General features: G+C 38.1%; 1 protein-coding gene across 43 annotated transcripts in view; it reads left to right on the forward strand.

Annotated features, from left to right (window-relative positions):
- Positions 1-27164, forward strand: part of MICAL2 (microtubule associated monooxygenase, calponin and LIM domain containing 2) — a 160852-nt gene that overhangs the window by 89083 nt on the left and 44605 nt on the right. For 13 of the 43 annotated variants that reach the window (XM_038180586.2, XM_038180588.2, XM_038180589.2 and 10 more), the window contains 13 exons: positions 968-1167; positions 1564-1676; positions 5829-5900; positions 6487-6636; positions 7803-7907; positions 9372-9590; positions 9809-9910; positions 10514-10645; positions 17064-17171; positions 17606-17686; positions 19123-19309; positions 20367-20455; positions 20703-20802. In XM_038180586.2, coding sequence (XP_038036514.1) covers positions 968-1167; positions 1564-1676; positions 5829-5900; positions 6487-6636; positions 7803-7907; positions 9372-9590; positions 9809-9910; positions 10514-10645; positions 17064-17171; positions 17606-17686; positions 19123-19309; positions 20367-20455; positions 20703-20802 — 1658 coding nt within the window. Of the gene's footprint in view, positions 1-967; positions 1168-1563; positions 1677-5828; positions 5901-6486; positions 6637-7802; positions 7908-9371; positions 9591-9808; positions 9911-10513; positions 10646-12044; positions 12091-16757; positions 17172-17605; positions 17687-19122; positions 19310-20366; positions 20456-20702; positions 25378-27164 lie in introns of those variants that run through there. The other 30 variants (XM_072039431.1, XM_072039432.1, XM_072039433.1 and 27 more) reach the window with 23 other exon arrangements.

A 27164-nucleotide genomic window follows, 5' to 3' on the forward strand; every position in this document is an offset into this window, starting at 1 on the left:
ATAGATTTATCTTCCTGAGCTAACAGACATCCTGCTGTTTTATTAACATTGTGTTTGGTCTCTTTGGCTTTTTGTGTTAGACAGGACTGCTGAAGGACATGGCCAGATGAGAGCCAGGCTGGCCCTGCAGGAGGCAGCGCTGGGGCTGAGGGCTGCCTGCACTCCCTGGCTCCAGAAGCAGGCCTTGAGGGGTGGTAGGAAGACAGATTCTTTGGGGGGTTCAAAAGCTCACACTCCTTATGAGGAGAGAGAAACTACCCTGCCTGGAGCTTTGTACTTTATTCACGTGTTTATTTTAATCATGAATTTTGGAAGTCATTCAAGGGATTGGAGTCTGAGAATAAGTCCCATAGAAAATGTATTAGAGAATGGGTAGTGCAGTTCCAGATGTGTGATACACTTATTTAGTGCACTAATAAATCTGGTTGACGTAGACAGGAGCTCCTCATTCAAACTGTGTGTGTAACGCCTTAAAAAGAAATGTAGTGCCTGCGTTTGTGTGCATGCACACGTGTATATCACGTTTGTTTTCTAAAATGCTGGAGTAAATTTACTACTTGTGGCTTTTGGTGCTTCATAAAACTAATAAAAACCGAAGAACCAGTTGCCAACAGGTGAAATCTGTAGTAGCAAAGCTGTATTTGGAGAGTAAAGAGGTTTATTAGCACTTTGGAGGAAGAATTGCGTTTTTTCATAAATAAAGGAGTCCTTTTTTTTCTGAGACTATGTCAAAATCCTGTCCTGTGAAATAGCCTTTAAATGACACTTCTGGCAAAGCTAGGCGTTTTCATAAGAAAACTCATACTGATTCTCTTACTTTTAGACTCTGTAGCTTTGACGTGGTGAAATGACCATGCCCTCTCCTGTGGTGCTGTCCTGCACCCCTCCAACACACAACGAAGTGCTTTGTGTTTCTAAGGGCAGCAGGCAGCAAACGGCCACTAATGCAAGTGTGTTCTCCCTACAGAGACTTTGATGCTCTGAATGAAGAAGACGTTGTCAAAAACAACCAACTGGCATTTGATGTTGCTGAGCGGGAGTTTGGGATCCCCCCTGTGACTACAGGGAAGGAGGTGGGATCAGCCGGGGAGCCTGACAAGCTCAGTATGGTCATGTACCTCTCCAAGTTTTATGAGCTGTTCAGGGGCACACCTCTGCGGGCAGTAGGTAAGCTGAATCCAGATGGCTCTGAGTTCTCCCAGGTACGGGGAATGGGAGCACTTCATACAGGCTGCTCACAGGCACTGCTTCTGAGCCAAGAGCCCCTTCCCAGCTGAGTGATTCTGGCACGTGAACGCGTCTGCAATAGTTACCTTGCCCTTAGAAAAGGAAAGAGGGGAAAAACTTGATGGGAGAACAGGGTTTTGGAGGTTGTTGGTGGTTTCAGAGAACAGAAGCAGTTGGATAACTGTTGTTTGAAATCATTAAGTTAATGTATCAGGTCATTAAGAGTCATTCTCTTGTAAGGATGACTGCCTAAGTCATGCGCATTCCTTGGCATTTCTCTTCCTCTTTTAAAAAGTCACCCCACACCTTGTATGATATTTTTTTTTTTCTGAACAGAAACTGGTGACAAGCAAAATGGAGAAAATAATGATCTTTGTTCAGCAAAATCATCAAACTTCATCTTTAATAATTACATCAATTTAACTTTACCAAGAAAACGAGTACCAAAGGTAAGCTGTGAAGAAAGGCTTCCCCTATATCTATCTTTCTGTCTTCTTAAGAGATGAAAATAAACTTTCAGGTTCAGAAACAAGGGGTGATTATATATCCTAGTATTAAAAGACCTGTAGAAGGAGATTTTGTGCTCATATTTAAAAAAAAAAAAAAAAAGTAAAATAAGATTCCAGAGTAATCTAAAGTAACACACACGAATACTCAGTCCTCAGTCATTATGGTGTTTGTAATGATAGAACTGAATTATTGTCAGTGTCAAACTGCTGAAGTATTAATAATAAACACAGTTAAGCATTCTCTGTAAATGCAAGTTTCTTAATCTCAGTGAGAATTTGTGTGTACTTGGGGAGAAATCATATTAATTCTCCATGTCAATTTTCTTCAGCAAAAATGAAAGGAAGGGGAGGAGGATGTTTTATTTGGTGTGTTTATAAATTGCAGTTTTCAATTTAAAATGTTGGAGATCTTGGCTCTCTTACCTGTATTGTCTCTTGTATTTTCTTTCTGGAATTTTTTCAAAAGGCATTTTAGGAGGTTTTGTGTAATGCTAGATGCTAAGTTTTATATTTTGTTGTGTGGATGGTTGGATTTTTTTTTTTTGTTATTTTGGAAGAAAGTCTGCAAGTTCCCTGGGTATGGCTATTGAGAGCCCTTCAAACCCTTCTATATAAATAGAGCCCTTCAAACCCTGCATATAAATGTAAAGCCTGCAAGGGTGACAAACAGTGGGCAAGACTGACTAACATGACCAAGAATAATGATGTATTCATACATACCCATATACTTTTCTCTCCTTGTCATATATTAATGAAAACTTATTGACATGCCCTGTTTATGTCCCTGTATGAAACACATCCATGCCTGTACATGTTGTAATTAAAGACTACAGGGCTTTGAAGGGGTATGGAGGCTGGAATTAATACTGTCTGACATAGGATTGCGTGCAGTGGGAGTATTGTTTTTGTATTTCTGAATGGATTATAACTTCAAAAGTTTTGTATGATTTAATTTAAAAGTTACTGTAATGAAATTATTCAGTAATAAACTTTCACCCTCTGTCTATTCATTAACTTGGGCCTCTGCTGAAGGGAGACCTTAAGGAGGGGCTTTGCTTTCACAGCCAAACCTATCTTCATTTTAACTTCATTTTAAATGGGGAGTGTCTGCAAAACTTGGCTCTGATGCAGCAGTGTCTCTCTGAGACTGCTCTAATCCAACTGATGCAGATTAACCAACATGAGTTAGACAGCAGCCCATACTCCTCCACCAGAATGAATTTAACTTCCGTGTTTTCTGAAATACAACTTAATGCAAAACTGTTCCAGGTTTTGAGTTTCCTGGGATATGTAGAAAATAAATTAGTTGTTTTTGTTGTTGGTGGTGGGTGGGTGGTTGGTTGGTGGTGGTTGTCTTTTTTTTGTTTCTTTCACTCAGTATTTACAAGTGCAAATACTCTTTAATTTTTGCCTGCAGAAATACAATTTTTCTACTTGTTTCTGTGGTTGGTGTCCTTACAGGTGTACATGTATGTACTACATGTCTCAATGTTTTTAATACATTGCTTTTTAAATTTGTTGCTATCCTACCTTTTCAGTTGTAGTAGAAATGTGGATTGATTTTTTTTGTTGTGTTTTGTTCTTCTCAGTCGTCTGAAAAAGTACTTGAGAATTTCCAGATATTTCCTAGAGTTAATTTACATCTCAAATTTTTTCCATCCCCAAACATATTTTCAAAACCAGTGGACAGTCAGCTGCCCAGTAACCTCATATATCCTTGCGAGGAAATAACTCTTCCCTGCCACCCACATACACACAAAACAAAGTGACATGTTTCCCAGCTAACCAAGCAGTGAGAAACTAAATAGGCAAAATAAACATTGCATTTTCTTGTGGGTGACTTCTTTAGAAGAAAAACTTTTTTTTTTTTTTTGTGACCACAATATTGTTATTTTTCTCTCAGTTATTTGCAGAAGTAAATAGACTTCTGGTAGTGGGGAAAGCTTTCCATTACTAAGGCATACAGCCCTCTGACTAACCTCCTGTCATGAAATATGCCTTGTCTCATAACAGGAGGTGTAGTTCTTGGCACTACATGAAAGCATGAGGTGATTTGCCTGATGGGCCCCTTTGGTTTCACACCAAAGGGGCTTGTTTGAAAGGAGAAGGGGAAGCAATATTTTGCAAATCAGCTTGGGGAGTGAGACTATCAAGGCCGCTTACTTTATATGAGGATTTGCAGCCTCGTCATGGGCGGGACATGAAGCTTGGCAAGAAGTACACTGCTCAAGTTGGGACAGAGATTTGCAAAGGCCATAACCGTCAGAAACTATCTGGGAAACGAGGCTCCTTGGAAAGCAACTGCTTGAGTTAAAGTGTGGCTGTGGTGTTGTGGTTCTTTGCCCTGCAGAGAGTGGTGTTGAGCGTTGTCCAGGTATGATAGTAGGAGAGCATTTGTGTATTGTGAAAAGTCCAAACCCACATGGGGTAACATAGTGTCATGTGTCGCTTACTGAACTCTCTGCACCATACAGTTTGTTCTTTTATCTGGCTAGACAGGGGATCCTTATCTGCGTGCTGCTGGTGAAAGACCGGGAAGCAGAGGCTGGAGCTGGTATGGCAGTAGCCTCTGCAGGTCTTGGTGATGTTTTCCATTTTCCTACTGGTGTCAGCAGAGTTTGCGAGGAACTGAGATTTCCTGTGCTCCAGACTAAGAAATGAATCAAGGTGTTTACACAACAAAGGGCACAATCCTCTTTCTTGGAGTTCTGCTAGGCAATTAAATTGCTTTGTTTTTCACTTCTTTGTAAGTAAGTTAATAAAAGTCTTTTTATGTTGCTTCTGAAAGGCAACATCTGGTTTACTTCATTCACTTAGACAAACTCTGCTTTTATGTGGTACAGATTATTATGCAGAATACATTGTGCTGTTCTGCTGTTCACTTTTTCTTGGTAGACTAATGATTATAGGTAGTGTAAAACTGGATTACTGAGAGCTGGTGCTTGAAAGGCAGTATACCAAAGCATACAAAGTAATCAAAATATTGTCCTCTGATTCTTTCAGTGCTTGCCCAAAATATGTTTGAGATTACTTCTATTCACTGCACAATGATTTATTATAAATGTGTATATGTAAAAAGAAAGCCTGTATTCTTTGATCTTTGTCTCCTTATTCTTTTTTGTTTGTTTGTTTTAATTCGCTGAGCAATCATTGAGCTGCAATGTGGGCAAATTCAAATAAGTGGAATGTGGTTTATTGTTCATAAAATATAAACTAACATGACATTTACAAGACAAAAAGCCCCCATGTCATAACTACACAAATTGTGCTGTCCCTTAAAGACTGAATTTAATGAGAAAAGACACAAATTTTTAAGTATCGACTATTTTGCAAGTTCATGCAAACTGAGTGAGAAATATTGTTTGTGTAATTTCCAGTAAAATGACAGCATACATGCATAGCTTCATGTATAGCTTGAGCACAAAATAGGCTGTTTGCTTGCTTAAGTACTACTGTGTAAAACCAGAGTTGGGAAGGAGAACCCTGCAAGGGAGATGGATAACATATTTCTGAAATTGTTGAGGCAGAGAACAATTGCTCCAAAAAAAGGGACACATTTGCACTATGAAAACATGGTCTGCATGCAGTTGAAAAAGATGCAGAGCTATAGTGGAAGAGTGAGTCGTCTTGGATTGCCATATTTATCTGGAAACCAATGTAGTGTAGATTAAAATTCACAGAATAACTGATGCTCAAATGCCTTTTTCTTCAAGTGTGTGCTAATGCTTTATGAGTTACAAAGTCATCAATACTTAAGGAGGAATAGGCAAACACAAGGCTTGCAGGTCCTCTGTTAAACAAAGTGTAGGATTTTCCCTAGCAGAGCCCAGTAGGAGCTCCCAGTCAGGGCTGCTGTTACATACATGACTACTGCCAGCAGGGCTTCTTGTGCAAGGAGCAATCCTCCTGAGCTGGGGGACCTAATGAGGGGTGCACTGGCACTGCTTACCCATGGTCATGGTATTTAACAGAGGCCAGACCACAAGACCACACTTGCCTGCTTGTGGAGCTAATGCCTGGGGAAGAAAGGATTGAATAATTTTGGTAGCTGTTAGAGTAATGCATATACTTAGTTTTGCTTTACTGTTTCAGGTTGAAGGGAAAACAGAAGAAAATGAGACTAACAAAAGACGTCGAAAAGGTCTTTTTGGTGCCTTTGAGGAGGTTAGTGCTGAGCCTGAGCTGTGTCAACACATAACCAGTTCTTTGATAAGCACCAGTGCTGAGGAGGCAGCAGAAGTTGGGGGACTGGGGCTTGGTCTCTTGTGCTTGGTAGGAACAAAAAGTCTGTCACCTTCAAACTTTGAATGCACTGTTCTCTGTGTGGAAAACAAGCTAAACTTACTGAAATCATTTTGCAGAGATAAGAGCATTATGTCAGTCACACCAGTTTTCTTTCTGACCCAAGAATGTTTAAGGTATAGGTGTGTTTGTTTTATTCCTCCCAACTCAATTATTTGAACAATTTCTGTTTAAAGAGTTTGTATTTTCTGATACGCTCTCTCTGATTTAGTTACCTTTTTGACTCTCTGCTTTGTCATCCCTAGTACTGATGCGTGTTCCCTTTTTACTGTGCTCTGGGGCCAAAGAAAATATTTTTTCAGTGAATTTTGCATGCTAAGCAGTGTCATTTTTAATATGCTATGGACTATATTTCCTCTCATCATTGGCTTATAAGGATGTCATTTTCTCTCTTTACGAGTGTCATAGGTAAACCTGAGGAAAAACATTGTCTGTTGTTTTCTTGCAGGCTTCAGGCTTTTCAAGCCAAGCAACAAGTGCTGGGAAAGAACAGAATGATAGTAAAGAAGGAATGAACCAGAATAAGGTTAAATCAATGGCAACTCAGCTGTTGGCCAAGTTTGAAGAGAATGCTCCAAATACAATTTTTAGGAGGCAGGTAGGTCATTGATGAAAATAAGTCATTTCTGAAATTACGCTGTAGTCTCTCCTTGTGAATGTGATGCAGATCTCGGTGGGGGGGGGGGGAAGTGGATCTGTAAGATGTTTGGATAGGGTTTTCTTTCCTTGTTTTTAATTCTTTATGCTAATTAAAGGGTATTCCTCTTAATTTTGTGGGAACAAATATAACTAATATATAGATCATTGCATTTCAATATGCTGTATTATAGTGCATAGTAATATCATGTGGAATTGCAGAGACTGGAAATCTCTTGTAAACCAGTCTGTAGAATTTCTCCTTGGTGTAGGAGTCTGTTGGCTGTATGTGATATTACAGAATAACTTTTTTTTTTCTTTCTGTGCTTTGTGAGTAAAGGTAACCAAATACCCTGCAGACTCTTTCTTTGTAGAACATTTAAAGAAAGCATAGGAAGGGAGCCTAATCTTTTGGAAGATATGTACAGCTTTTATTTCCATTCCTAAGGAAGGCATAGTAGAATATGTTTGAACATTTCACAGCACTTTCATAGTTTGTTGTTAATGCTGGCCGTGTTTTAAAATCATCCTGTGCTGTCATGGTAACAATGATAATCCCCAAATCACACTTTAGCCAGTGAGATGGCTTGGTAAATCAAACGAATTCAGATCTCTCACCTGAAAGATCTGAAGGAAGGATTTGCAAGGTGTCAAAGTTTTGTCAAAGGTGGTGGCTTTCTTAATTCTTTGTGCTTGTATGATTTTCTTTGTTTACATTCTTAAGTCCTCAAAAGGTGTAGGCTTTACAGATGTCAAGTGACTTTTCCAGTCTAGGAACCATTGCTCTTTGCACTCTTTCCAGCTACTTCTCTTTGCTCTGAGATTTGTGCATGTCGTAACTGAGTAGAACTTTGCTTGTTCAATGAAACCTTGTTGCATTATTACCTTTTGATCATAGCCTCTCTATGAACACTGAATTTTTTGAATTTTAAGTATATCTTTGATGGTAAAAGGGTTAATAAAAATGAGTAGGGGACAAAAATCTGCAAAGCATGTTGATTAAGCTCTATAATACTGTTTCTTTAAAAACAGCTTTTATTTCTTTCTGCCTCAGAAGATCTTAAAATCCTATTTACCGTCTTTCTTTTTTCTCCACTCTGTCTTCATAATTTAAAAATGCTTTACAAGGAGCAAATAGATAGACCAGCCCTGGTCTCTTCTGATTCTCCTGTTAATCCTCGCTTTGCTAAACCTAAGGATCCAAGTCTTCTTTCACCTCAACCAAAAAGGCAGGTAGGAACTCATGTAGATAACACCTCAAGATCATATCATTCCTCTTACTGCTGGGAACTCAATGTTATTGTGTAATGACAGAATCTATAAAATGATAATTGGATATGATCTGCAGAGTTAACAGATACATTTAGCTGAGAATTGTGAAAACTGCATTAAAGTTTAGGCTTAAAAACCATTAAAGGTTTTTATACCTGCTTAATCAGGTGAGAAGAGTATTTGCAAGAATCAGTAGGTGCATAGAAAGAACCATAAAAACCTAGAGGTGTTGATCTCCATGTTATCACATGTAGTATCCAAGTTGTGTTTAAGTTGTGTTTGTGTGCAAGAAAAGTACAGCAATAGCTGACAATTTTCTGTGTGTGTACTTGATGCTTTGTGCTGTTGGAATGAATGATAAGGCAAAAGGAGTTTTCCACTCTAAGAAGGAAAAATGACTAAGCTAAAGGCTTGAGCATTGGAAAATCTCGTATTAATGCCCAGGTTTTCTACTTCATTGTGCAGCATCATATACCCGGGGCAAAATTTTTGAGAACTTTAATTTTTCTCTTAGCATTTCTAAAGCAAGCAATCTTTATATCAAATAATATTGATATTCACCTTAAATTACAATTTTTGAATTGCAGTAAATATTCTGTAGTGGTCTTCTAATTTTACCACAGACCACTCTTGGATTTGTATTGTATGTGGAAATCTCCAGGTCAGCTTGATGAAAACTGCATATTGATGAACTGTTTGAGAATTATTTTAAAGGCAGATGTGCTGTTCTGTAATGTCAAGAGCAAACTGCAAGTTGATTAGAATTAATTTTTCTTAATTTTAATTCCGAAGATTTTGGTCCAATGGGATGAAGTAGAAAACTGTCATGAAAAAAACAACTGGAAGGTTATTTTTAAGACTGAATTTAATAGAGCTGAACTGGTTTGGCTATTTTATTTACTTCAAAAAATATATCATATAAAGATAAAAATTCGGAGACCCATTCTGAGCTCCTCAGAAAGTGCTTCAAATCTGAAAAGCATTATCTCAACTCATGCTACACTAGATCAAGGATTATGCCAGGGACTACTGTTGGTATTTTTACAATTTGATTGACCAGTTTCAGGTAGATATGATGCTAAAACAGAACTTTGTTTTAAAAACAAACAAAACCCTAGAATAAGATGTTGTCGCGTTCTTCTCCACTAATGCTGTCTGGACTTATTCATTAAAAACTGAGGCAAAACTCAAGAAGGATGTGAAGACCTTCATAAGCTATGTAGCACCAATGTATTTCAGTGCATGGACATGAGTAGTACACTTGCAGTAGATAGTGTGGAGAGAGTACTATGAGATCCAGGAGAACATTTCATTTCTTGTTCCATGCATGACTGTGCTGTGCTTTTGGAAGCATCCTTAAAAGCTGAATATACTGCATGGTAGTGCAGAAAGCAGATTATTTTTTTCACTTCAAGTGTTTCCCAGTTTCAGGTGGTAGCTAGAACTGCACACGAGGTCAGGGAACCCAAACAGTCTTTAAATGGTTCTGATCATATGGCCAGGAGACCAAAGACTGTAGAAAAAACAGATACCCAGCCCAGTCTGTCAGAAACCTCTGAAAATCTTGCATCTGCCTGTTCCGCTGCATTTGTACTCTCTGGAGTGCTTGAGCGTCTTCAGAACCTGGAGGAAAAAATGAAACAGGTGACAAGCAAATTATTTTCCTTTCTCTCTCTTAACCACATATATTAATCTATATACTGTATTTGCCCTGCGTATGCTGGCATTTTCTCTGTTGATTTTTAGGTTATATTAAGACAATAAAAATGCTTCTTGCATGCTTGCTGTATTCTGGTGAGATGTATAACGTTGACTGAAATCTCCCTCTCTTTCCTGCTCTCTTTCCTGCTCTCTTACTGCAGAAAAGAGCTCAGACCATAGCAAGTAGAGAATTCCATAAAAAGAACATTAAAGAGAAAGCGGCACATCTTGCCTCAATGTTTGGATACATGGAGTTTCCAAAGGTGAATATTAGGTTTTGCACCTGCAGAACTGCTGAGTTAGAAGACATATTTGAGAATCCTTGGGGGAAAACGATTGCCATGTTTTGTTTTTTTTTAATTTTCCTTTCATTCTGGGTAGATCTGAAGAGTAATTTGGATTCCACTGAAAACTGCTAAAAAGCTTTAAATATTATTGCATAATTTAATTGAGGTAAAACACAATCTAAATTATAAAACCAGTCAGAGTACTTTTGTATAAGGGAAATGTCTTAAAATACACCACATGTTGCGTGTAAGTGTACGCAAGTAGCTTGCAGTTTCTAAGGAACTGGTAAGCAGTAGTTCTCAGTCAGCAAAATTTGGCATTTAGTTTTGTTGTGCTTTCTCCCAGCACTACATTACCTTGCTGCCTGCAAGAAAATTGAGTACAGTAATACTATTTGATGTGAAGGTTTTGCCATGATGATTTCCATGGCTCCTCACTATGAAGAAGTAAAGAACAGTGGAAAATTGTCGTCATTATCTATTTTTTTTTTTTGGGTGCATGACTGTGAAATTACTGTCTTAACCTGTGCTAATGTCACTCTCTGTTAGATAACTCTTCTCTGTTTCTGCTCTACACAGAGTAAGCTACCTACTAAAGGCTTATCCCATTCTCAGCCCCCAACTCCCTCTTGCCTTTCATCTCATGATTCAGCTGCTGCCTGTCCTCCGTCATCTGTAGGTTCAACTTCCCCTGCACTTCCTTCTAGACAGGTACTCTATTAACAGATTTTTCCTGTAAAATCCAAACTTGTGCTAAAGTTGCTTGAGAAATAGCTTGGATGGAAGGTACTGCCTTTGCATGGTGGATCTCTTGGATAGTTTGTATCTCACATACAAATTAAACTTTACTTTCTTTGCTGTTGCTAATTTTGCATGTTTGTAAGACGAAAGTCAACACTAAAAGTAGTTTGGGTATAAAGCTGAAGAACGGAGTAAATACTTGAGAAAACTTTTACCTAAATTCAGAATTTTTTGCATCACTGCTTATTTCAATGTTAAAATTATAAACAGTAATTATCTGTTGTTGGATAGTACCACAGATACACGTAGGAGAGAGTGAGTTCCATGTTGTGTGTATAACTGCATGTTATGGGATTGGTTAATTGTGCTGTGGGTTATTTTTCTTTTTCATAATACTATCACTTGGGCCTGCAGGGAAGAACCTGGATCATACTGCTTATTTTAAATAGAGGATGTGTGTTAGAATTGTATGAGCATTTGTTGGCATGGGCAGACTTTAATGTTGTTTTCTTTGTTTGCTTATTTGTACTTTAAATTTTATTCTGAGGATTAATTGCCAGAACATAGTTCTTTGTAACAGCAGGCTTCACACAGAGGAAGCATGCATGAAATGAAAGCAATTAGGTAATACTTAAATCAGAGGTATTCAGCTCTTACTACTTACACAGTGTTGCTTTTATCTGTGAAAGATGAGATGTCATCTATGAGTTGGCTTCTAACTCCTCTGTTTCAGGATTTTAATTGAGGAAAGTTGGATAATTCACAGCTTTTCAGGGACGGTAAAGGCCCAGATTCCTTTTACTTCACCCAGATTATGTAGCAGCAGGCTGGTAACACCACAGTATTGATTAGGCTTGGAGTGGACATCAGGGTGGAAACGTCAAGTTTCTAGAAGCATTGGAGGTGGCTGCTGTGACCCAGCGTAGGTACTGCTGGAGCTGGTGGCCCTGCTGTCTGGCACACAGAAGTGCTGTTCAGCAAAATCAGGTACTGTCTCCATTTACTGGGGCAAAGGCCAAAGCATTCTGCCTGCTCTTGTGTTTAAATGACAGTAATTTTATGAAATATTCATGAGTATTATCAAACTTCAGGTAAGTCAAGGCTGAAGATGATTTCCTATCTGATGGGTGTTCAGCAGTATTATTTAGTGGAATTAGTCTAGATCACTTTAGGATTTTGTTTATTTTTTGTTTGCTGTGTTGGTTTGGTTGTCTTCTACCATATTGTTGATGCTAGTTGGAAATGGGGCTCACCGATGCAACAGTAACTGAGCAGGTAGCTATTAAGCTTATCTGTGGTTTGCAAAAGTATGTTCCTTGGATTAGATGGAGGTATATTGAAAAAACTCTCTTCCTCTCTCATTCCCCAGGAGAATATAGGCTACGAGCCCTTCAAGGACATTGCAAGCCCAGCAGGTGCCTAACTACTATAATCCTCTAATCCCCTTCAGCCTTAAAATCATTCCTTTGCCTAGATTCACCTCTTACTTTTTATGATCTAGGAGGTGTAACATTTGATGGACTTAAAGCAAAGTAATGGTTTTCAAAATATTGGGGTCTGTTGCTCTTCTGTTCTCGAGTAAAATTATGGCACTACAAAAAGAGTAAAAATCAATGTGCACTAGGCTTTAGCAAATGAGAACTAGGCTCTTAATCTCATTATAAGCAATGTTTTTGCTTATAACCCTGCTTTTGGCAGGGTGAAGCACATATGAGGCTAGAAAAGCTTGTTCTGTCACCAGCACAGTACATGTACCTTCATCTTATTTGGTACATTGTTGCTTGGTTAGGTAGGACTACATTTATTCTGTAGCATTCCTACGTATATGGGCATGCTGATGCTTAGTATATTGCTCCACAGGCTTGTACAGTCTCAGGTCCTCCTGTATACTGTATGCTCCGCACATGTTTAAATATAGCACATTCAGCACAGCATAGTTGAGAATTTTCAAGTAGCCTGGTAATTAACAGGCTAGCACTTACTTTCCCCCACTCTGAGGCAGATGTGATAATAGAAAACTGATCCAAATGAACCCCAACTGATGATGGATTATTGTAAATAGTTTAGTGGGAAAAGTAGTAATTTAACAGCAGCAGCAACAAAACACCAACCCTTGAGGTTTTTTTTTTCCAAGGTTGCCAGTGAACGCAAGTGATGTTGCTGGTCTTGCCCTTGCTACAGGGGTTACTAAAGGGGTGGGAAGGGTGCTCAGGATCAGTCAGCCCTGATGCTGGGCAAGGCTGCTGCAGGTAAGGAGCGGGTACCTGTGCTTCATGTCTGTGCCAGGTATGATAAAGGGTCACCATGAAAACGGAGATTGGGGTCAGGCTTGGGTGTTCAGATAAGGGACCTTTGAATGGTAAGGAGCAGGGTGCTGGGGGACAACTTTCAGAGCAAGTTATGCCAATGTGCATTCGCACTACACAAATAAATGTTGATCCTGCCATGAGGATGGGGGAGGGACTCAGTAGCCCTTTGGGTCTATGTCCATGACTGGTTTTGTGTTAGTGATGTGCTGATGATGATGTTTATGGATGTGCCCAGCTGTTGTTCTTCATCCTCTGTTATTGAAACTAATTCAGTCCTATGATACCCCATTACTTTAGTTTTACCTCTTTGGCAACTTAACTTCAGCTCTGTGTCTCTTTGAGTTACACAGGCCACATTTTGGCTTATCTTTTGTTAATTCTAAAGCAAAATATTTTGAAGAAGCAGATTTATTACTGTTATTTTTCCTGTAAGAGTATGAAATCTTCAAGGAACGCCTGCTGCTGTCTTGATTTCATAATAGGCAATCTATATGTACTCTTCCATGATTAAGTTGATGTTCCTGCATTTTGTATGTTAAGAATGCACAGTTTTCAGAGCATGAAAGTTTTGTTGTGCTTTTTAAAACAATAGCTAAATGTGCAGTATTATATATACATAGATATGTGTGTATATATAAAACTATGTATATAAAAGATAATATTTCAGGTGCACAGCCTGCACTTTCAAATAGTGTGCATGCTAGTTTAATAATGTGTTTGGACCTTTGTGATGTGACTGTATATTAGTAATGGTCTGTGTTCATGTTACCTTGAGGATGGGTTTGTAGGACTATGAATTTGTACTTGATCTCTTCTGAGAGATATCACTAGCTAAGTGTAGACTTCAGTATGGAAAGGGACCTCAGGACTGGTAAACCAACAGGAAGAGTTCCCATGTGTTGCTGTGTGTCCTATTTTTCCCAGCAGAAGAACAGAAGATAATAGAAGTTTGATTTTAGTAAGACTTCATAAGATATGACCTGTAAATATCAGCACCTTCCTGTCATTTAAATAGTAGTGTCATTTCAATCTCAAGTGAGTACTGAGATGATTATGTTATCAGACAAGACAATCCTTTGTATCTGATGAGTTTTTATTGGCATAGTATTAAGTATGGTGTCTGAGGAGACTTACTGTCTTATTACAGAGACATGTTGTTAAGCCTCAATCCTGAAAGGAGCGTTTGAAAGTGATTCTATGGATGCATGCTGTTTCTTCCAGTTTCTTTTAAATATATGCACCATAACATACAGTCTTTTGAACTTATTAAGAATTAAATTCTGTACAGAAGTATATGCAAGTCAGTAATAATCAAAGCTCCCTTCTAAGTTTAATCAGCTGTCATATTTCGTATAAAATTATGAGTTAACAGGGAAAGTTGAAGAAAGCTAAGCTGTGTAAGAGTTGACAAGTTCTCTAAAGGAATGTGCCCCTGGTGTGTAGATATGAGGTCAGACTTTCTCTTCTGCAACTGGAGTTCTTACGCTTGGGTGATTGAAGGGGAGAGGATGTCATCAAAGTCCTTGTCCATAATTGTCCATAAACTGGATGAGGTTGAGAGAAGACATGGGGTGTCTTGGTGGTGATGCTGTTGTCATACAAGGGCTGATGATGAGCCTTGCAAGACAGAACTGCTCTGGTGCTCCCTGACCCTCTGCTTCTCAGTGGGTTTCTGCTCATGGCAGGTGCTCACAGGGCTGCCCCTATAGATTCTTGCCTTGCCCTGCTCTTTTTATTTCCTGATTGAATGCTACTTAAAAGGTGCAGTGCTGCAGCTGTTGTAAATTATCTTCTCTTGTCTACCCACTTCTCTGATTCATTAAGGAAAACCAGTAGCAATCTTCTCCCAGTAATGTATCCTTATAAACCATATTCTCTAAAGTAAAATGTAATCAGTCCTCAAGTCTATTTGCTTCCTTCCCTTCCTCCTGGTCAGCACCAACAATCTTCGTGTTGGTGGTTGTTGATTAGGAGACAAGAGCAGACAGCAATCTTGGTTGCTTGATTGAACTAAAATCCCATTTGCTTTTGCATGGAATGTGAATTCACAGTCATTACATGAACATTTCCTTTTAAAAAAGTTTTTAGCAGTATATATAGACATGCAATTTTCTTGTTTTGACTGCCTTAATGTTGACACAGATTGCTCCAATGGGTGGAGAACAGAAATTAACCAACCTGACGAATTGTAAGGTATAGTTCAGGCTCCAGGATACTTTCCCTGAAATGCAAGTACTTGCACTTTAAGCGTAGCCCTACTGTTTAACTGATGAATGCTGCAGCATTTCACTACCTCAAGGGAATCTTTCTGCTTCAACAGACTTTGAATGGTTTCTTTTTCCTAGGAGCTTGTGGTAATAAGTTGTATGTGGCCTAAAAGTTGTTCAGAGGTGCATATTTTAGAAAGGAAATTTTTGTCTGCTATGATTTTAAATAATAAAAAAGAACTTAATTTTCCTATAGTAGCAAGTAATGTCACTTTTACTCTCTGTTTCTAAATTAATATACCACTTAAGACAGAGTTGGGGTATATACTTTTCTGCCACTTTCCTACAAGTTGTGCAGGTATTAAATAATATTTTAATAGTTTTTTATATTAAGCAAAACCAAACAGTACAGAAATTTGTCCTTTAAATGGCTTTTGTTGTCTTCATGTACATCCTTTATATCTGCCTGGATATAAAGACAAATCTAATTATGATACAACACTCAAAAGATAAGGGGAGCTGTAAGGGGCTGGACATGTTTCCAAGTCCCTGCACTTAAATTCTTCATTAGCATGAATATTTTTATTAACTATAATTTTTGAAAAAATACCCACAGTTGCATTTACATTTTTTTGCATTTTATATTTTTCTCCTTTCTTCAGAGTGACTTTATGATATTTTAAAAACGCTCCATTAGTAAGACTGTGGTGGCAGAAGAAAACTCATTTCACTGAGAAGCATGAGACTTTAAAGTTTGGCTCAGTGGGAGGCAAATAGAGAGTAAGATGTGAGATCATGGGTCCTGTAGGAAGGAAAATGTCCTGGCTTTAGAAGCAGAGTATCAGATACCTGGCCATACCAGCATGGCTCTTGCTGCTTTTGGGTTTGCAGAGGGATTGTGGGATATTGATTAAAAAAATAAAATCACTACAGGAAACTTGAATTAGGGTAGCAAATCTTAATGTAAATCTATGAGATCTTCACAGTCTCTTCTTCATGAAAAGAGAACTAGAGTACCCACCTGCCACACACACATGTACAAGTAGCTTTCTCCTTTTCCACCCCCAGGCCTATTTGTGGCTAGAAAACCTGGCCCATACAGTCAGTGGTCTGTCTGAGAAGTGTTTGGAGCCGCAGCATAAGGAACTGCTATCTTCCTGCAGACCTGTTGGTTAAATTTTGTTAGAAACAGCCTAACTTAATAGTGGCTGTAATGGTATGACCAAACAGGTTAAAAGAGGTGTCTTCCCTGCATGAGTACGGTTTCTGAAGTTTTCCTCAGCGCTAAGAGGAGTCACTGGAGAGGAGAAAGATTCCTCTCTGAGCATCAGCAAACTGTTTCTGCGAGGGACTTCTAGTAGGTGTTTGTAAAATGTTTCCTGAAATGCCAGTTTGAAGTCTGTCATTATGAAGTTGAGCCCACCTCAACTTTCTGAATTATAACACCAAAGGTTTAAAAATTCAAATGGGTGGTGGTGGTTTCATTTGTTTTTTAATTTAACACAATAGTCCACCCCTGATAGCCAGGCAGTAGCTCCCAGCTCAGCTGCTGTGTGCCTTTTGCAGATGCAGCAGGAAGCCTTGTGCTGTGGGAGCAGCAGTGGCTCCTAGCAGCTATTTCTCCATCATCTGAAAGGAGAAGTGTGTATGGACTGCCTAGAAGTCTCCTGTGGCCACCAGCTCGACCGTGCTGATCGTGCATGAATGTGTTTGTGCTCTGCTGGACTTGCCTCTGCTCTTTCTCAGAGCCTGTCTCTATCATTGCTTGCATTCATTTGCATGTTTTCAACTCATTCTCATCTTTTTCTCATTAAATTCTTGAATAACCAAGCTCTTCCTTCAATTCTTCATCTTCTTCCTTTTTCCGGTTAGATGACTGTAGGAAAGGTCTCATGTGCAATTGGAGCTATGGCAGAAGTTCTTGTCAATCTATATGTGAATGATCACAGACCTAAGCCACAAATTCCCCCCCTTGAACTGGTAAGGCTAAATCCACAAAGAAACAACAACTTGACTTAAAAACAGTGTTTTCGAGAGTATCATCCTGACTTAAGACCCTGGTTGTGGAGCACCTCAAGTGTTATATCTTAGTCTAACACTTATTAAGAAATCAAGTGCATATTGACAAAACATGCTGATGCATATGTGGATATGCTGGAATTGTTGCTCTCAATATATTCTATTTATATTTTTATTACTTGCCCGTATGAAATAAAACTTCAGGAGACTTTTATTAAATGTAATTACTGGTACAACTAATAATAAATGGTAGCTATTAATCAAGGTGGCTTCTAAAAAAGTTTTGTACAGTGCATGTTTATGCAATCATTTTTAACATATAAATGCTGAATCACCATGCTTCATTTTGAAGAAAGCTATTTTTATACTCTGACACTATCCTGTGTTGAATTCAGAAGCAGTCTCTGGACAGAGCCTCAGATTCTTGCCCCATTCCCTATTCTCCATCTCCTGCCTCCACTACTCAGAGACATCAGGTATTGGGAAGCTAAGTAAGGTGGTGTGTTGCAGTGATGATAATTACTTATTAGCCAGCACTGAACTCTGATTGCTTCCACTTTACTGTAACTATCTGACCTGTTCTGTTAACATCATATTTTGAAAAATGCATTTCTATGCTTTTTCACTTGCATGGTTGTTGATTTGGAAAGTTTTGTGTAGTTCATGCTCCAGAATCATCCAGCACACCAAAATCAGATTACTAAAGGTAGGTTTGGTTTAGGATTCTCAGTTTTTAAGCACAAGAGTGTGACTCATGACATTGATAATTGTGACTTAAACTTAATATTAAAAAATTGTTCTGAGGCCTTCTTTCACTGACAGATTGAAGATGAGTTGTGTGGGCTGCATGCTGGTGTCTGTATGTGAGTGGGCTCTGCCAGGCTTGCACCTCCACTGTCCCAAGTGTGGCACCCCTCACAAGGTGAGGACAGGAAGGGGAGGTGGTGGCAGCTGTGGTAGAGCCAGGATGCTCATCTGTACTGACCTATACACAAGTAGAATGCATAATACAAAGTAACTTCTTCATACCTGTCTCTAATAAGAAAGGGGAAGCCCAATGGTGTCTAGTCTATTTAATTCATTTTTCTGTGTCTTTTGCATGTATTATTATCCACAAAAGATAAGGTTTGTGGCAATAAAAAAAAAAAAAAGAAAATCAAGTTAACTGACCAAATCCAACACAAACTTTGAAAATATTTCATGTTGTTGATATGGGTCATATTTTAAAATCCAATGTATTTATAGTATGCTGAAAGTCCATGGTGGTAATGAAGCTGATTTTTAAAATAAACCAAGCCCTAGCTTGGGCTGTTGTCTCAGAAGAAGCATGGATGAGGTGGGGAAGCACATGTGCAGGTGATGGACGTGGTGGTTCAGACACCAGTATCAAAGACTGTCATATTTTTCGTTCTTAACTTTAAAGCACAAGCCTACATTTTCATTAGGGGTATGAGCTCAGTGCTACTGAGCTGAACTGAGTCTTCAGGGCTTCCTTAGCTTCAGTGAATCTCTGTTCAAGACCAGCGAGGTCTGCCTTTGCCTTTGTTTGAGAAGCACTGCTGCCTGCAGCCATGAGTGGAAGTACCTGGGACGGTGTGGCACAGGTTGCTGGGTGAGCGTGTGGGGCTGATGCTGCTCTTGGACCTGAACAAACATGAGGTGCAATTCCAGTTGCAAGCTCACCCCTTCAAGTCCTTGTGATGTCTGATTTATGAGTTGCTGTGTAAACCTATGGAATTGCAGCCAGAAAGTAATAAAAAAATAAAAAACTGATGCTTATTTTAATTGTGTGTGTGGTGGGGGGGCTGCATAAAACTTCAAGCGTCTATAGCAGCTACCCACTTTAATAAGAATTTCTATCTGGGCGTTGTGCAATGGCTTCATATGCATTTCTATTTTTATCTTTTAACAGGGATCTCTGCGAAAAGAATTCCCTCAGTCTATTGGGGGGAGTGACATCTGTTATTTCTGCAAAAAAAGGGTATATGTTATGGAGCGTCTGAGCGCAGAAGGCTACTTCTTTCACAGGGAGTGCTTTAAGTGTGAAATATGTTCTACAACACTCCGTTTAGGAATTTATGCCTTTGATGTTGAAGAAGGTAATACAGGAGCTATTTAAGAATATTTTAAAATGTCTGAGTATTGATACTTCTAATGGAACTGGGGGCAAAAGGCCTGGCCAAGTAGCTCAGTCAGGAGGAGGTCTGCCAAGTATGTTGTTTGTGTCCATGCCGATCTTTGAGGCCTTGTACTTGCAGTTCTAGTCTTTCAAAAGAAGCCGGCTGGGACAGACCTGAGCTTTAAATGAAGAAATCAGAAGTGGAAAATAAGGGACAAAAATACAGTTTGTCCAATTACAGGTCAAAATCAGGGGGTAGGGTGGAAAGGTGTTTTTTCTCTGACTGCCAACAATAAAGGGCTATCCTTATCTCTCACTTATTACTAGCCATTAAATAAAGTGACTTGATAAAGAGAAGTCAGATCAGTAGCAAACTTAGACAGGTGAATATTCTTTCTTTCAAGATGTTCTGGCTCAGGAGGTGAAAGTCGGTAGTAGTGGCCAAGCAGCAGTGCCATTTATTACAGTCAGCTGTAGGACAGGAGGTTCAGATCTTGGGCTTCTGATGCCACCTATAGCCTAGGGCTTGTGGACGGGGGATTGTTTAGTTTTGTTTGGTTGCTTCTTTTATTTCTTTAGAGGGAAAATATTACTGTACCTAAATTCCCTTGCTATTTCCAAATGATTTGAGTATATCTGAGTATCAACCTGATCTCCCTCCACAGAAGGATTAACATCTCAAGGCCAATGATGGTTCTTTTGCACTCCAGAGAGTCTTCAGCAAAGACTTTCTTGAACTGGTTATATGACTTTGCTGCTTAATGTCTTTCATTGGTTTATGGCTTGGTATTCATAGAATTTTGCTCGTGTTATTTATTAATCCTAAACCTGTTTGATAGATGAATAAAAGGTCTTATCTTATTTAACAAATGTGCAAATCTGCGTGCTGTAAAATAAACCCTTTCAAAGCTGTAGGTAATGTGCAGAGCCAGTGGCCAGTTTTCTATTCCTTTCTTTAATAGACATAATAGCGTGTTTTCAATGCAGTATTGAAAATGCAACTGTAAAAAGTTACATCGTTTACTTTTTTCTTTTAGGTAAATTTTACTGTAAACCTCATTTTACACACTGCAAAATCAGTAATAAACACAGAAAGAGAAGAGCAACATTACAGGTTCAGGGAAAGGTATGTATGGGTTATGTTACTAATGCAAGAAATACTGGGGGCAGCTTTATCTGGAGCAGGGTGCAATACATGTGTAGTCTGGTTTTCAAATGAAACGAGGTCTTCCTTTGTAAAATAAAGTTGAACTTGAGAATAAATGGAAATGAAAATATATATATATATAAAAACTTGAAGACAATAACAGAAACTGAATTTTCTACTTTTTTTTAGAAGTATGTTTAATATATTTTTTAATGCTTTCTATAAGGAGGCAACAGAAGCATGGAAGAAAGAAGAACCCAAATCTACAGAGACCACCACAGAAAGCACTTTAACTACTGCTAGCAATCCAGAGGACAGGTCCCCAGGTATCCTGACTTCCTTCTTTAGGGGCACTCTAAGTTGGCCCCTTCGGGTGACAAGGGATCTGCTTGACATTCCCAGACGCCTGTCTAACTGGATGCATGGTTTTCTGCACGCTACCAATCTTCATTTCAGGGACAATGCATATAACTATACCTACTTGTATGAACTCTTGAGCCTTGGTGTGCCATTCCTCTGTGCTCTTCTAGAGGTACTTACTCATATGTACCGGGAAGCAGAGCTATCACTTGAAAATGTGCTTGAATGGGCAAAAAAGTTCTATAGGATTTAAATTTTTCTGTGTCTTGCTCAGTTGTGCCTTTCAGATTTTCAAAATTAACAGCCCCACTATTTTCCTGAAGATTTTTTTTTTTTAACTTTTCCTGCAATTTAATGTGCAACTAAAACAAACAATAGATTCCTTCTGATACAAGCTAGGTGCAATTAAAGTTTTCAATATAAAATGTACTGTATGTTAGATGTATGTACTATGTACTGCATGAGTACATATGTAATATGTACTGCATGAAGGGCAGTGTCCAGATACATTTCCGGAACTCAGAGATGGATGAAGGATATTTTGTAGATTTTCTTTTCCTGTTTTGTCTTGTTTGTGATAAGACCATTGGGGGTGGGTACATTTTAAAACCTTTCTTGTCCACTTCTCCCTGCTTCCCCCACTTTTTTTTTTTTTGGACTAAGAAAGAATTTTTGTTCTTTCAGATATTTGGGGAATATTTATAGAAAAAAAAATGACTTGGTTTTGAAACCTGAATACGGCACATCCCTTTTCTTCTTGTTTTCATCTTTCCTCTGGGTTATGAGGTTTATAACTTGCATGAATGTTTCAAAAAAAAAAAAAAAAAAAGAAAAGAAAACCATGTACTTAATTCCTTAATTCATATTTCTCCTAGTCATGCCTTTTACATTTCTCACGTGATAGGTACCCCCTATTGATAGTGGGTATAATTTGTAATTCTAATTTATTTAACGTTTTGAAATAAATCTAAAGAGCAAATCTCAGTTGAGTGAAAGCTTGATTGAAACTGCATGCCAAAGAAATTGGTAGTATAACTAGACATGCCTTATTCCTCAATGCAAGGCTTCCTCATTAAGTAGCTGATTTGAGGAATATCAAGTTGTGGAATACTCATATGTTACTGAAATTATGGTTATCGTGCCTCCAGACAGGCACTGGTCCTGTTGTATTCTGAAAGAATTCCAAATACAAGTTTTGAACAAACTACAAAAACCTACAAATTTATTTTAAGGATATTACTTCTTAATCAACTATTTAATTCATTTCAATGTGTAAAGCTGATGGCAAAAAAGATTAAAGTCTGTTATCTGGAGCAGTTGTTAATAACTTTTTCAAGTATCTCTCATCAAGGTGTTCCTTCATCAAAAGATGTCAGGGGCAGGTTAAGTACACCTATTTAACAGCAAGGAGACACTGAGAACATCCCAAATTCTGCTTCCTTTCTCAGCCTGGTTAGCCAATGATGTAAGCAGGCTCCATGCCTCAAAAATACTTGAATGTTTACAGAGTCACAGAATCATCTAGGTTGGAAGAGATCTCTAAGATCACCTAGTCCAACCTCTGACCTAACACTAACAAGTCCTTTAAAGTTCAGATGTTAACCAGCAAATTGATAAAAACATAAATATAAAAATATGAGCAGCCTAAAATGAAAAATATCTGTAGCATGTACTTTAGCTGAAATAATATGGCTTAAATAATAGGAAATAATTTTACATTGAGCTTGTACCAAAGTTTGAGGATGACCTTTTAGTGGTCTTAAGTAACTGTGCTACTTATGAGGTGGCAGGTTGTTTTTTTTCTTTCTTTTTTTTTTTTTTTTTGGTTGGTTGTTTTAACACAATGTGGGAAAAGACAGTTTAAAGTTGTTTTCTTCCATAGGTTTTAAAATGAAATGTGTGTTCTGTTTAAAATAAATGACAACTGGATTTTTCCTCTAGATACTTTGACTTAATTTTTTTCAACTACAAGGATAAAGCTTTTCACTTTTTATAGTCCTTATATTGTCTGGGGAAAATTTGTAAAGTATGTGCACAGAACTTGGAAAAAAAAAAAAAAAGCTTGAAAGAATTGTTTAGTTATAAGGTAGCATTTGTTTGAAATCAATTGCCATTAATGCTCAAACATGTTAAAAAAAAAAAAACAAAAAAAAAAACTTTGCTAGACTGGACACAGTGACCATTATAGTAACGTGGTAAGCATCTATATATATTCAAGGAAATTTATCTGTACCTCTTCTATAGCATTTTAAAATTTCTACTTTGGATCACTATACTTTTTAATTATTTGCTAAAGACAGTAGTTGTTTCACTCTAAAAAGGAAAAAAAATGCAGTGTGATTTTCTGTGTTACTCCTGCAACACAACAAACCGCTAACTGATAAAGTTAGACTCACCATCAATTTTAATTTCAGCTTGTCAATAGTGCAGTCTCATGGAACATTTTTTCCTGAAATTTTCTCCTGCTGTTCACTACAGGAAATTTTTCTTTTTTCTTTTTTAAAGATAGCAATGGTTATATATAGATTTATATAATGGGGAGAGGAAGAAAAAAAAAAAAAACAACACTAAATTCCCACAGCAGAATTCAGAAAGAGATATGCAAAATGAAACCATTTTCCTGAAGGATCTTAATTATATTACATATTCCACTGGAATTTTGCAGGTGATTTTTGAATATAGCAATCTAATTGTTAGATGTGTTTGTAATCTCTTTATCTTAATATTCTGTTAGAAAGATTCATAGCTATTTGTCCTTATTCATGATTTAATGAAAAAAGCATTTTCGTTTTGGCTAATTCTTCTTTGTAATCTTTCTGATGCTTTTCTGTATAACCAAGCTAAGTTATGTATTGTTTTTTTCTGCTCTCTGCCAATCTCCCTCATTACTTTCAGTCCAATTCATCATTCCGGTGTTGCACCCGCTCACTGGCTGAAGCCCTTCTGCTCTCAGGTGATTTTTCTGCTTGCCAGTTCACAAACTGTGCAACTAACACTGTTGTTTGACAGCATTTAATTGTGTTGGGTTTTGTTGTATTATTTTAAGACCATTTTAGAGCAAACTGTGTGTGTCTGGTATATTAATGGATGTGAGCTTTGGCATGATCATTTAACCTGTTGCTGAGTTCATAGTTCTAAAAAACTTAATGTCTGCTCTCTCTGTAGAGAATGTTTTTCCTCTCTGTGTCTGTGCATGTACACTTTCTTGTGCCTTTCAGGCGACTTAGGCAAGTAAATTAATTCTTGAAAGAAACAGTTAAAGCCTTATTTCTTTCAAGGAAAGATTTAAAATAAGGTCAGGAGAAGAGCTAGTTGATTCTCCTGGTTAGCATGAACACTTTCTTCCATTGTGCTCAAATACTCAATGAGCAAATTTCCATTGAGCTCAAATATTCAGTGAGCAAGCAATGTTTAAGTAGGGTGGCTCTAAGTACTCCTTTGCTTTCATAAAGGAAAATTATGATATAAAAAGGTTCTGTTGAACAAAGCAGCCAGAGCAACGCAAGTTCCATTCCTCCATCCCAGATAACATACTGGGCAGGGCTAACAGAAATAGATGCTATTTTTAGTCCTCAGTGTCAAAATGCCAAGTTTAAATAACCAAAGTGTTTTGGTTTGAGCTGCTTTGTTGATTAATATCAGCTCTAATGAGGCCCCATTTGCCCTTTGATTAATATATTTGTCTTGCTGCATGAGAGGCTGCCAATACTCTCCATGATAAATTCATAAATGCAGCTATTTTGTATGTATTTTTGCATGTAAGATCCAGTATGTGTTAACTACATGATAATCTGAAAGGAGAAATGCATCCAAAGAAGAACCAAGGGCTTAGTCTGAAAAGCAAGTGCTCTGTGATTTTGTTTGATATGGTCATGACCCATGGCAGCCTTTCCTGATGAGGATGCCCTTCAAAGGGAAGGGTGATTGGGAACTGTCCTAAGTAGCAACTTGCAGGAAGGGCCAGACATCCTGTGTCACTTGTCCTGTTTCAAACACCTCAGTCAGGAATGCAGAAGAGCTGCAAGGCCAAGAGCCCAATGCTCCTTATCTTGCTGACCTGTATGCTTGCACAACTAAAGCATCTCTTCGTGTGGGTAACCTAAAATGTCTTGATGACTTTGAAAGTCTCCTTGCTGTGCCCACACAGAAGCATCTCTATTCTAAGCATCACGACCTGGAAAAATGGTTAGGACATGGCTTCCTACAGATTTCGTATGTTTTATTGCTAAGCTCAGCTTGCTTTGAGATGAAGGTCGTAATGTAGAGGTCTGCCATTTCAAACCACTTTCCATTGCTGTGTTTTTTTACCGTCTATTGCAGAGTCTTCCTAGCTCTTCCTGGCCAGTGAGGATTCTGTCCTTCTCCTAAATCTTCTGTCTTGACTTCACTTTACAATCTTAATGGAATATTTTTATTAAATAGTTTTTAATGCTGTGTTTAATTTTTCACATGGAAATTCTGTATTTTGCACACAGTGAAAATTGTTTTAGCTTTATTTATGGTATTTGTTGTAAACAAAAATAAATGTAGTTCTTTGTAAATCTCTTTGTTTCATCTCTTCCTTTTAAAAATAATTCCTGGTAACTTCATGCTTGTTTTACAAATTCCTCTTCTGGTGGATGCTGTTGTGGTACCTTTGTATTGGTCTGACCCAAAGGCCAGGGGGTCTCACTGTGATATTACAATCAGGAGTGTGTTCCTTCACACTGGGTTCCTTGACTATGATATTCTGCACTAGTTATTCTACTTGAGACCAGGAGTTGCCTGGTACTGTGGTTTATCCTTCCCGGGAATGATAAATCAGTGTTGCTGAGTGTGGAGGCTGCTTGCATTGCATACACGAACAACACTAGTCCTCTTCTCTTTGACTTCTATTACTTTTCCTTATGTTACTTTTCCCTTATTTTTTTTTTTTTTTACGTAGCATGACTTTTATGACATTTGTTAATAAGTTAAAATCATTTGGAATCTTGCATCACATACAGGAAAAGCAATTAATAATTGGGGGTAAAAACTCCATATTTGTTACTGACTCTGGAGTGCTGCTTGCAAGTTCCCTTTATCTTCTGGAGCCGTGGAAGCTGCAGCTAATGGTGACTTATTATTTGGTAACAGTGGCCCTGCTTTATTTATTTAATTTACTTAGTTTTCTTTCCTTTGTTCTGTCATGATTTTTTTTTTAATTTTATAGTTTTTAAATCTGGTGTTCTACTTCTTAAACAGCAGGTTCTCCAAAACAGCTTTTCTAAGCTTTTGCTCCCCATCATCATCTTTCTTTTGCTCACCCTGCAGTTCTTAAGTTAGCATTTCTGCCTTTGTATCAAAGGAGAAATAAATGACAGAAAGAATAGTCCAAATTATTTAATGGAAAGATTGTGTCATGTTTTTTTTTAAAGTCAGTTTAAACTGAGCCTCACTAGAGTTGTTTGAATAATAGGAATGAATTTTTTTGAAAGCGTTGGTAGAGACAACATTACAAAAGAACAACAAATGTTATTCTCAGTGAACTATTCTGTCTGTTCTGCCAAAGCAAAAAACATGATGGACAGTAGAAAGTTTGCTGTCCCAGGGGGAGATTATTTGCATAATGAAAACATAGTGCAGGAAATGTAATTTAAGGCAGTACTTGGCACTTCCTTAATTGCAATGGACAAAGCAATTCAGATAAAAGTAAATGTACTATTCATACAAATTAGAGTCTCACGACAGGATCTTTTTTTCCATCTTGATAATCTTGGGCAGAGGCAGTGGCATGGAAACATCAGAAGAGGTTTTTATGTCTGCAAAAGTTGATTACTTGTTAGGCATTGAAGCTCTGAGAGGCATCAGATGTTCAAGCTGTGCTCGTAAACGGTTTCACTTATTCCTGCTAAAATAACAAAACAATAACTTGAAATTGGGGTAACAGTAGAGTCTAGATCTGTTGTAACTGTGTCTTTTTTTTGTGGTGGTGGAGAAGGCCACAAAAGTCAAATCACTAACAAATCCTATCTATAGTGGGATATACTTAGTCGTAAACGGTCCATGCCCTGAAACACTAGCAGACAGGACAGGACACAGTGTATGGAAGAAAAGGAATAAAGCTCACAAAATGAGCAGGTGAGGGAAGCAAGCTCCTGTTAGTTCCTTCATTCTCAGTCAAAATCATTACACAATAAAACTATTCTTTGGTTTGCTCCTAGTAATGCTGCTAGAGGAAGGGGCTGGTGGCTTAAGTTGTGAGCAAATTTAACAAACTTAGTTCAAGATTTGTGTATTCCTGGGAGTCCCCTGCTCCTCCAGCCATTCATCCCTGTGAATAGGAGGGTTGGTTCCTCCTACTGCCCCT

Source organism: Anas platyrhynchos, chromosome 5 (assembly GCF_047663525.1).
Source record: "Anas platyrhynchos isolate ZD024472 breed Pekin duck chromosome 5, IASCAAS_PekinDuck_T2T, whole genome shotgun sequence".
NCBI lineage: Eukaryota > Metazoa > Chordata > Aves > Anseriformes > Anatidae > Anas > Anas platyrhynchos.